Source organism: Tenrec ecaudatus, chromosome 2 (genome assembly GCF_050624435.1).
Source record: "Tenrec ecaudatus isolate mTenEca1 chromosome 2, mTenEca1.hap1, whole genome shotgun sequence".
Taxonomy (NCBI): domain Eukaryota; kingdom Metazoa; phylum Chordata; class Mammalia; order Afrosoricida; family Tenrecidae; genus Tenrec; species Tenrec ecaudatus.
In genome coordinates, this window is record NC_134531.1 from 217081654 (window position 1) to 217093978 (window position 12325).

The window sequence follows — 12325 nt, forward strand, 5'->3', positions numbered from 1 at the left end:
TACCTTCTAACAACCATATAAGTCAGGTGGACCCCGAGCCTCAGTGACTCAGAGACCATGGTCAGGAGCCCACAAGAGGTAAAGCCAAGATTGTCTGAATCCAAAACCAAACGTCTTATTCCCCCCAGAGCCTGCTCCTGCTCACACTCCAGAAACTAAGCAGATAGATGGGGAGACAGCCGGCTGGAGGAGCTGATGCAGGGGAACCTGCCAGCCAGGGCCCGTTTCACATCAGTAAGCTGTGTCCTGAAGGAAGGCTGGTGAAGTATAAACACAAGCTAGACCGCACGATTCAGCAGTGCAAATCCGCCAGAGCCCTAGAAGGACGATGTCCAATCAAAGTCTGCAGCTACTTAGTCCATGAAAGCGGTTAAATACTTGGCGGCCAGCAGAAAGGCTGGTGGTTCAAAGCCACTCAGAGGTGCCTTGGAAAAAAGGCCTGGTGATCTACACACCAAAGCAAGCCATTTAAAACCCTGTGGAGCACAGAATGACTCCATGGCTAGGGGTTCTGTTTCTGGTTGACTTTCTTTCCATAGCTACATAATGGCATTTTGTTTTTCTACTATATTTAAAAAACAAAAAAGAATGTGTGGTTTCTATGATCCTCTAAAAGCTGGCATTTCATTTGGGTTTTCTTTTCTTTTCTTCAAACCATCAGCTAATGTCCTGGAGGGGGACTCCATGGATCAGGATGTGGAGAGCCCTGTGGCCATTCATCAGCCAAAGTTGCCTAAGCAAGCGCGGGACGACCTGCCACGACACATCAGCAGAGATCGGACCAAAAGGAAGATCCAGAGGTACGTGCGGAAGGACGGGAAGTGCAACGTCCACCACGGGAATGTGAGGGAGACCTATCGATACCTGACCGACATCTTCACCACCTTAGTGGACCTCAAGTGGAGATTCAACCTGTTGATTTTCGTCATGGTTTACACGGTGACCTGGCTCTTCTTTGGAATGATCTGGTGGCTAATCGCCTATATCCGAGGAGATATGGACCATATAGAGGACCCCTCATGGACTCCCTGTGTCACCAACCTCAATGGGTTCGTCTCGGCTTTTTTATTCTCAATAGAGACAGAAACCACCATTGGGTATGGCTACCGGGTTATCACAGACAAGTGCCCAGAAGGAATCATACTCCTCTTAATCCAATCTGTGTTGGGATCCATTGTCAATGCATTCATGGTGGGATGTATGTTTGTAAAAATATCTCAACCCAAGAAGAGGGCAGAGACCCTGGTCTTTTCTACCCATGCGGTGATCTCCATGCGGGATGGGAAACTGTGCCTGATGTTCCGGGTGGGGGACCTGCGGAATTCCCACATTGTGGAGGCTTCCATCAGAGCCAAGTTGATCAAATCCAAACAGACCTCGGAAGGGGAATTCATCCCCTTGAACCAGACTGACATCAATGTAGGCTATTACACGGGGGATGATCGCCTATTTCTGGTGTCGCCGCTGATCATTAGCCATGAAATTAACCAACAGAGTCCTTTCTGGGAGATCTCCAAAGCCCAGCTGCCCAAAGAGGAACTGGAAATTGTGGTCATCTTAGAAGGAATGGTGGAAGCTACAGGTAAGACTTGCTCCACATTGAAATATCTGCAAGAGAGATTGCTCTTTTTTTTTTTAATTAAAAGATGAGATGCTCATTTTAAAGCATGGGGTAGCCATATATGACATTCTTATTTACTACAAAGTGTAAAAATCTGACAACCCCCACCCCTATTGACACCGTCCCATGTGTCCTATAACCTTAAGTTTATCAGCATGAATTCTAACCATTTAACTTTTAAAGTGCCCTTTGAATAATAAATTAATAAACATGAAATAGCCCACATTTACTATATTTTTAATTTCTAAATATTTATTTCAATTAAAATCCCATCTGTCTGTTAAGAGCATTGCTAATCCAAAGACCTGGGGTTATTTATTACAAGACCGAAGCAGTAAGGCAAGCCTTTCCAGGGTAGCCTGACAGACTGCTCTAATAAAAAGACAATTTCCCTCTCTTTCTCTGAGAGTCCCTGGCAAGATCCGTGGCGTACAGTATGTTGCCTTTCATTTATATCAAAGTGATCAGTCCTCTTGCCCCACCTGCTAAGTGCTACCTGGTAAACCCCCAGTAGACATAGAAGACCCACTAAATAACTCCAGGAGGAAAACAGAAAACTTAAGACCCATTCATCATAAGCCATTCATCCTTTCTGCTGTTCAGGTTAGTCGTTGGGATGTGTGGGGGAAGATGCAATACAGAAAATGGTCTGTTTGTATTGAAGTCACTGGTTGTTGATACTCACTCATATCTGAACTTTGCTTGTGCTCACCTCCGAACAGCAAAACATGTTTTGCTCATTTCTGTCTGTACTGCCTCCCTAAGTACAGCCATAAGCTCTGACTTGAACTAAGAATTGGTATAAGGAGCAAGGAACCCTGGTGGCATAGTTGGATATAAGTTGTGCTGCTAACCAGAAGGCCAGCAGTTTGAACCCACCAGTCACTGAGCAGGAGAAATATAAGGCTTTCTACTCCCATAAACAGTTAAAATCTCAGAAACCCACAGTTCTGTCCTGTCCTATAAGGTCACTAAATTGGAATCAACTTGATGGAAGTGAGTTTGGTTTTCTTTTAGTTTGAGGTATAAACCCTAATTCATGAACTCCTTATAACTGTTCTTCTGGGTCGCTTGTATTAGGCCTGGAATCCAATATCATACAATATGTTGTTGCTGCTGTTGTTGCTATTGTTGTTGTTATTGGCTGCTGTCAAGTCAATCCCAGACTCATGGTGACCCTGCCCAACAGAATAAAGTATTGCCCAGTGGTGCTATAGCAACTTCATTACTGGTTGAGGATTGGTCCCATCATGAGTGTTAGGCACTTTCATAGCTGATGCTTGGATATAGATCACCAGGCCTTTCTTTCTCATTGATCTTAGTCTGGAAGTTCTGCTGAAACCCATTCAGCAACATAAGCAACACGTAAGCCTCCATGGACAGACAGGTGGTGGCTGTGCCTGAGATGTATTGAACCCAGATCTACCACCCGGAAGGTGGAAATCCTTCTCTGTAATAATCTACCAGAAGCCATAGCCACCACCGCATCTTCATTACACAATCTGCCCTGTAGTGCTTTTTGGTCTTCTCCTGGAATCGCAAGATTGGCTTATGTAATCTGAAAACGCATGATACACACACAGTCTGAGGTTCTTTGCCAACACAAACAGACCACCTAACCTGGATATCTTTCTCAAATGAAAGTCACTGGTCCCATGTTCCTACCTCCTAATACCCCAGAGGCAAGACCATAGCCACTAACTAACAAATGTCGTCTCTTAGGGTAGCATAAATTTCTGTGAGTAGGCGTACAATGCAATGAACACTGAATCAGAACCTTTAAGTGGGGCTCAGCGATATGAGTTCTCTCCTTCAAAAAAGGAGCATGCGTGCCCCTCATCAAGGAGCCCTGGCAGCATACGAGTTGGGCTTCTTACCGCAAGATCGGTACTTTGAAACCACCAGCCACTCCTCGGGAGAAAGACGAGGCTTTCCACTCCCATGGAGAGTTACAGTCTGAGAAACCCACAGGGGCAGTTCTACGCTGTCTTACAGAGCCACTAAAAGTCAACGTCGACTTGATGGCAGTGAGTTTGGTTGGGTTTGGTTTGGGCGGGTGGCTCGGCAGAGGAATAACAAAAGGATTGTTATGAACTCCTACATACATGCTGCAAACACACACCTGGGGCATGACTTTGAGGGGTTCTGTGGGAGAAAGATGAAACCTTATAGATGATGGCGATGAGTCAGAACTGACTCAAGGGCAGTGGGGTTTGGCTGATGTAGTCAAGGAGCCCTGGTGGAGCAGTGGTTAAAGAACTCCGCTACCAACCAAAATCTCAGTAATTTGAACTCACTAGCCACACTGGGAGAAATTTAATGCTGTCTGCTTCTAGAAAGATTCACAGCCACGGAGACCCTGTGGGATGGTTCTTCTCCGTCCTTTAGGGTCTCTGTGAATCAGAATTGACCCGATGGCCCTAGGTTTGCGTGTGGGCTGGCATCGTCTTGAGTGACTGTAGAGGCTAGGGGGAGCAGGGATTCGTCAGCACAGACGTGTGTGCTCTGTAGAGTGTGCCCTGGTTGAGGTTGCTGGTATTGTTTTAAGTAGTAGATCATCAGACTTTTCCAAGGCATCTCTGGGTGGACTTCAATCTCCATCCTTTCCGTTAGGAAAGTACCTTTGGCCACCCAGAGACTCCTGAGTAGGAAGAACGGGGAGAAACTTCATCCAACCAAGACTTGTCTTTTTCACACAGAGCAGCAATGTCAACCTGGCTGAGCCCAGGGCCTCTGGGTCCCCCTAGTGGACGGCACTGCGATGCCAGCTGAAACCATACAAACTGATCCCTGATGTGGCCAGTGTTCATCTTGGCAGTTCCCTAGAAAGGCTCCCAATAGGGCAAGAGGAGGCAGTGAATGAATCTTTTGTTAAACTTGCATCTTTGATGTCCAAGTGCAAACGCCACTCGAAATGTAGCCTTTGAGCTTCAACTTGCAGGAACTCGGTATCATGCTCCCTCAACTCTACGCCCGAGCTCAAAAATAAAATAAATGAATATGAAATAAGAAAATAAGCCTGGTGATGTGCCTGAGTCAGAATGCACCTGGGGCAGGCCCTGTCTTTCTGATGACAGCTTGTAACGAGTGAGGCTTTCCAAAGGGAGGAACATCATTCTCTTGGTAATTAGCAGTGATACTTGCCTCTGAGCTTTGAGTGGCCTTTGAGCTACTTTCCTATAGAAAACTCGGGAGTTCCCAGCAAGAAGAGTCAAAACTGTCACAGTTGTTTCGGTGAAAAGGCAATTGCGACTAATTTTCATGGAGTCCCTGGATGGCAAAACCGTTACCATCCTCCGCTGCTATGTAAGAGGTGGAAGGTTCATGTCTGCCCTGGAGGTGCCTTGGAAGAATGGCCTGGTGATGTGTTTCTGAGCAAAAAACAAGCCACTCTAAACACAACGGAGAACTGTTCTACTCGGACACACATGGGGTCGCCATAAAAGTTAGAGTTGACTCAATGGCTCTGGAAAGGGCTAATTTCTTTTAAAATTCATTTTCTGATTTCTGGAAAATAAGGGAGAGGGGAGTAATGTTCTCAAAAGTTCTGGAGACTACCATGGAAGCTGGGCATGTGTCTGATAGAACTGGTAAAGATTTGATCTCTGAAAATTCTACAGGGTACTTTGTCTTTGTGAATAAAATGCACAATTGGGATTTATGGGCAGTAAAATGGCCCTTTTTGGTGGGAGGAGGCAGAATAATACTTTGATACATCAAAATCATAGGGGAAAGACTGAATGTGGGCCAAATACACACCCCAGGAAAGCAAATCCACTAGCATCTCATTATTCTTTGTACTGCTAGGTAGGAAATCTAGAGCCATGAAAATGGCAGACCAACACAAAAAACGCTTCTGCTTTGCTCTTGACTTTGTTCAACAATGTCTCCTTTGACTTTAACCTACTGTGCCCAGCAATCTCAATGAAGGCTTTCTCCATGATGAGCCCCAAATTTCAACCTCAGGGCAGTAAACACCACCTTCTTCTCATGTGCCTAGGTAGCACTTGGGGAGCACTTTCTGGGTGTCTACTATAGTAGGCGGACCACCTGGGAGCCCTTCCACTGCTGGGGCTCGTGCTCAGTGTGGTAGTGTTGTACTTGGTGGTGCTGTGCTGTGCATTATTATAGTTGGAATTAAAAACAAAACACTCACTGCTGTTGAATGGTGCCGACATGTAGCGACCCCATAGGCAGGGTAGAACTGCCCCTGTGAGTTTCCCAGACTCTAACTTTTGTGGGAGTCGAAAGCCCATCTTTCTCTCTAGGAGTGGCTGGTCATTTTGAACTGCTGACCTTGTCAGTAGCCCAACTCATAACCACTACACCACCATTAAATTGCTTCTCAAAAAATATATGTTAGAATCCCGGTTCCAACAATTGTAGATGCAACTCCTTATGAAAACAGGGCTTTCTCTGTCATGCAAATGAGATCATATCAGCATAGGGTGTGTCCCAATCATAATTACTTCTTTAAAGAAAATTATTGTGAATTAAGTGAAGCTTGGCAGAGCAGATTAGAGTTTTACATTCAACAATTCACACATTTTGTTTCAACTCACCCACTGCAATGGCCTCAAAACACACACACACACACACACACACACACACACACACACATACATGGTCACTCGTGCCCTGCCCTCCCTGTGGTTGCTGTTGCCAGTCCTCCGCCTTTGCTCACTCTCCAGACTTTGTCCAGGGGTGATGGCTGCCCTTTGGAGCTTAACTATTGGTTATTCTAGCACAAGGGTGCGCTCAGCTTCAGATCTGAAGAGGAAGGACTCAGTAGTCTCCATCCAACAAGTAAGCCTGGTCTTTTTTTTCCTATGATTTTCACATTTCTCTTATTATGGAGCTTCTAATGTGATCCCTTTCAGAGTCATTGGTGGTGGTAGCTGAGCGCCATCTAATTCTTCTGGTCTCGGTGCTGTGGAGCCTGATATGCATCATCCCCTCTGAGTGACAAAAGAGCGGCCTAGATACAGAGACAAGCATGCTCAAACAGAGGGAAGATATGCAAGGCTCCTGAAGAAATAGCGATCCTAGGGCTATAGACCCCAGTGCCCCAGATCCGAGACAAGGGTCTTCTCAGAGGCCACTGAGAGAGAGAGAGCCGGCTCCTTGAGTCTGTGCCCTGATTTGGGACATAGGGCTTCCAGGGCTGTGAACTCATAACTGTGTTGTTCGAAAGCCACCCCCTTGTTGACCTTGTGGTATCTCGGGCATGGCAGCCCTCGGAAGTGAAGGGTGCATCCAGGCATCATATTTCAGTTCCAGCTGCTTTCGGACAAGCCTGCTTTATTGCAGCCCTCGGAGCCAGGCGCCTCTCTAAAACCCAGGAGTAAGCCCCTTGAGGGCAAGAAACAAGTCTGCAGGTGTCGGCCCTGGGCCCCCTGACCATCCTAACGGGCCTCAGGTCTTGGTCCCCGCAGGAGCCAAGAGGATGTTGGTGGTGACCTCTTGAGGACCTTCCAGTCATGTGATTCTATTGATTAGCATGAATCAAACCCTGGGCAAGTCTGACACCAGCCACCCAGACATCTGGGAGCTGTCCACGTCTCATCCCACAAATACATTTCTAAAGGGGGCCGCTCTTGTTCCTGACACGTGGGCAATTTTGAGATAGTGATGTTTACAGAAGGCTCCGGAGCTACGTAAACAAACGTGCTCAGCAGCTGTGGCAAATGGCGTTAAAATAGTAAAGCCTTCATATAGACTGCTATTTATAGAGGGCAAATTGGCCGAGCGGCTAGATGACAGTCGCATGGAGCTGGGCCCCCTGCCAGCCTGGCTCCCACTATAGCCTTGCGGATTGATGAACTTCCAGATTTACCCCCAACAATTATGCAACTGTGCCAGGCAGCCTTTCCCGGCTCCTCAGCAACGTGCCTCATGGGCATGACATCCTGAAAAACATTTTATGTTTTATGTACATAGGGGTTTTGAGAAGTTCTTGGAAAAATCACATCATCTTTTAATTTCATGTTTCCATGAGCATGTTAAGACATCCCCCCCCATCTCCGATGGGTGTGTTCATACATATACTTTTTATTATGAGAAAATATAAAACGTACAAAATTAGGCAGAATAGTGCCACCAATCCCAGTGGACTCATCACTCAATTTCAATCATCAACACTTATTTTTTCAAAGCTCCACTCACTAACTGCCACCTAACTATTTGGAATTAAGTTCCTAACAATGCATCACTCCATTTCAGTGTGTATCTCTACCACATATATAAGACGTGCTGTTTTTTGCTTTTAAAACAATTTTTTTGTGTGGCCCCACTCCCAACTATGTGAACTACACACACTCACACACACAGAGAGGAATGCACTTCAGAGGACAGCACTGGGGCTACAGCTTGTGTAGAAGTGCCTGACTGATTAGAGCACACAGGAGAAATAAAAAGTGATGGAGAGGGAGGGGAGCACATCCTGGCCCACCAAGCCCCAAGGACAATATTCCTACTCAGAGCAGACAATGCACAGAGAGGACCAGAGGGCTGGCCTCACCACAGGACACACTAAACCACAGTGCTGTGGGGGACAACACTGGAGACACAGTTGGGAATTGTGCACAGTCTGACCCCATCATTCTGGGGTGAAACACTAAGGTTATGCAACAGAGCAGCAAGGGGAGCAAAGTGATGAAATCCCAGGGAATACCATCAGACTCCACTGGAAAACACTCATAAAGGCCAACAAACAGAATTTGAACTATTTATAGGCTTTTCCATTTTTGTCAGTGGCTTTCTTTTTGTTGTTGTTGTTGTTTTATTGCTGCTGTGTTATTGTTTTGTTGGTCTTGACTTCCTTTGCTATTTTATTTGGCTTTGTCTGGCTTTTACTCTTATTATTGTATCTGCATGTCTATCTAGATAAGATAGGTGGGATAAATAATTTGGAGATAAAAGAACAGGACCAATGGTTCTGGGGGATACGAGAGAAGGGGAGTTTGGAGAAAGGAAGGGTGTGTGTGACCAACCCAGGAACAAGGGAACAACAAATGAACTACAATCAATGGCGAGAAGGTCGTAGGATGCCTAGTGGGGCTTAATCAAGGGCAATGTAGCAGTGAGGAATTACTAAACCCGAATGAAGACCAAACATGATGGTGGGACAAAAGGAAAGTAAAAGGAAATAGAGAAAAGAATCCAGAGGCAAAGGACATTTATAGAGGTCTAAATACAGGCATGTACATATGTAAACATATTTATATATAACCATAAGGGAATAGAACTATGTACTCATATCTATATCTTAAGAATTAAGGTTGCAGATGGACATTGGGCCTCAACTCAAGTACTCCCTCAACACAAGAACACTTTGTTCTAACAATCGGCATTCTGTAATGCTCACCTTCCCGACATGATCACTGAAGACAAAATGGGTGCATAAGCAAATGTGGTGAAGAAAATTGATGGTGAATGGCTATCAAAAGATACAGCATCTGGGGTCTTAAAGGCTTAAAGATAAGCAAGCTACCATCTAGCTGAGAACCAACAAAGCCCACATGGAAGAAGCACACCAGCCTGTGTGATCATGAGGTGTCAAAGGGATCAGGTGTCAGGCATTGAAATCATACCCAATGTGAATGGCAGGGGAGGGGGCATGGAGTGGAAACCCAAAGCCCATCTGTAGACAATTGGACATCCCCTCACAAAGCCCATCTGTAGACAATTGGGAAGAGATGAGCCAGTTAGGGTGCAGTATAGCACAAATGAAACACACAACTTTCCTCTAGTTCTTTTGTGCTTCCTTCTCCCCACTATCATGAGCTCAATTCTACCTTACAAATCTGATTAGACCATAACATGCACACTGCTACAGATAAGAGCCCACAACACAGGGAATCCAGGATAGACAAACCCCTCAGAGCCAACAATGAAAGTATAGATACCAGGAGGATTAGTGGAGGGTAGGAGGAGAAAGGGGGAATTGATCACAAGGATCAATCTATAACGGGGGATGAACAACGGAAAAGTGGGTGATGAGCAATGGTGGATGATGTAAAATATGAAAATAATAATCTATAACTTATCAAGGGTTTGTGAGGGAGGGAGGGTGAGGGAGAGAAGGCAAAGAAATGGGGAGCTGATATCAGGGGCTCAAGTGGGAAGAGAATGCTTTGAAATTGATGGCAGCATATGTACAAATGTGTTTGACTCACTGGATGAATGTATGGATTGTGATAAGAGAAGTAAGAGCCTCAATAAAAGTGGTTTTTTTTTTCAATTTTATAGGTATAATTGATATATAATATGTAACATGAAATTTTCCATTTGTTGTCTTATTGGTATACCCCCATGAAGCCATCAGCACATTCAAGATAGTGAACATATCTGTCGCCCCATAGATTCCTCATGTCCCATTCTCAGCCCTTTCTCTGCCAGTCCTGGCCTACACCCTGCCCAGGCAGCCGCTGCTCAGCTTTCTGTCACCAGGGTGAGGTGGCTTTTGCCTGTTGTATGTATGTGTCTGGACCCTGGCTGTTCTCAGTAGTATTATCCTCCTAACTGCCTTTCCCAAGGGACCCTGGGGGCAGAGTGGGTTGCTAGCTACATGACCAGCTGTTCAAAACCATCTGCTACTCCACAGGCTTTCTACTCCCATAGAGAGTTAAAGTCTCAGAAACCCATAGGGGGAGTTGTACTCTGTTCTATAGAGTCGCCATGAGTTGCGATTGACCGATGGCAGAGAGTTTGGTTTATTTTGTTTGTTTAAAGCCTTTATCAAGAATCCACTTTTGTTCACTGCTGAGCAGTATCACTTCCTTTTTACGACAACTAACTGAAAGGTTGGCAGCTGGCATCCATGCAGACTGTTTGTCTTCTTCTATCACAGTACAACCATGAAAACCTTCGAGAGCATACTTCTACTCTGGCACGCGCAGGGTCATCATAAACCAGAAGTGACTTGATGGAAATTTTTGTTTGTTTGTTCTATGGGTTTTTTTTATAATAGCATTATGACACCCAAAATAATTTACAATCATCCCTTCAGATTCAGGATCCAGTAAGCATTCACATTTCCATCTTGTACACATTGTAGTTATAGTTTAAGCAATCTATTTGCTTAATCGGGATCCAACTAAAATTAACACACTGTGGTCGGTTGATAGCTCCTTTGCGCCTCTTAATACATGGGTTTCCCTCCATCTCTGGTTTATATTTTTCTTTCCTGTTAAGTTTTTTCTTAAAGAAGGAAGAGAATTGTTGAAATACTTCCATACTGCTGAGCAAACTGGAGAAACGGAGGGGAGGGAGGAAACCCATCTTGTGAATACAATGAGCCATGAGCAATTGTGCCCAAGCTCTCTTTTTCTAGAAGAGGCAGTAGGACTGACTGCCCAGGCATCTTCTCTGTAGATGCCCCAGGAGCAGGGCTAGTGCTCACTCTAGGAGTGAAAGGAAAGCTTCCCTTCCGTGGGAAATCTGGTCTGTCACTGTTGTTGCTGTCTGCCATCAGGGGAGACCTTATGTATAACATATATGGGGTGGCCTTAGTGGCTAACGTTAAGGTCAGCAGTTTGAAACTACCAGATGCTCTGCAGGAGAAAAATGAGGCTTTCTAGTCCTGCAAAGAGGTATAGTCTCAGAAACCCACAGGGGCAGTTCTACCTGCCCCATTGGGTTGCCATGAGTCAGAATTTGCTCAACGGCAGTGAGTTATTTGGTTTTATAACTTAAATGTGTGCAGAAGGTCTCACTTTGTTGACTAAGATGAACTTTGGCCCAAGCCATGGTGTATTCAGTCACTTCATATGCATGAGAAGCTGGACAATGGACAGGAACAACTAAAGAAGAGTTGGTGCTGTTGAATTGTAAGAATACCAACGTATATCGAAGGTATTGTAAACTGACAAAGAGCCAACAAATCAGTCTTGGTAAAAGCTCTACCAGATTGCTCTTTAGGCTTGATACTTTGTCTTGGTGACTTTGAACACATGATCAGCCACTAAAGAAGGATGGCCCATTTGGTCAGTGAACACAAAAGAAACTCTCCATGAGATGCACCAGAACAACAGTTGCTACAATGGGCTCAAGAGTACCCATTGTGAGGATGGCACAAGACCAGGCAATGTTTCATTGTGTCATACATAAGACTGTCATGAGAGTCAACTCCACAGTAGCTCACAGCAACAATATACATGTGCATATATAAGTGTATATGTACACATACATGTACATGTCCTCATGTACTCGTATAACAGAAAATAACATCGCTATTGTAGACCTTCGTGAAGATGGTGCATTCCATTTCTTGATCGGCTTTCTTCACATGAAGAGAAGGTAGTTACATAAATTGCATCACAAGTCACAAGACTGTTGAGGAGAAAAGAATCTTTACTGAACTCTTAAAGCCCAGCAAGACGAGTAACTTGACTCTGGTCAAATAGCAGAGCAGGAACTTGATATCCAAGAACACGGATGTCATTGGCCAGTACACCAAGTCCGATGCTCTGCGCATCATCAGTTCTCTTAGTTTATGAAGATGTTTTTCTCCTTCTTTTCTTTCCTCCCAACATCCACTTTCTCTTTCATTTGTGATTGATTCAATCTCTGTTGATCTCCAAATGTTATCATTTCACTCTAAAATGCTTTGTATATTCAAATGACTTTTAGACAATTGTGGTATAGTGGTTACTCATTGGGCTGCGATCCAAAAGATCAGTGGTTTGAAACCACCAGTCGCTC

At 44.9% G+C, this 12325-nt stretch overlaps 1 protein-coding gene across 1 annotated transcript in view; it reads left to right on the forward strand.

Annotated features, from left to right (window-relative positions):
- The first annotated feature begins 669 nt into the window (after positions 1 to 669).
- Positions 670 to 12325, forward strand: part of KCNJ6 (potassium inwardly rectifying channel subfamily J member 6) — a 118344-nt gene continuing 106688 nt past the window's right edge. The window contains exon 1 of the mRNA XM_075543365.1: positions 670 to 1582. Coding sequence (XP_075399480.1) covers positions 685 to 1582 — 898 coding nt within the window. The 5' untranslated portion in view covers positions 670 to 684. The remainder of the gene's footprint in view (positions 1583 to 12325) is intronic.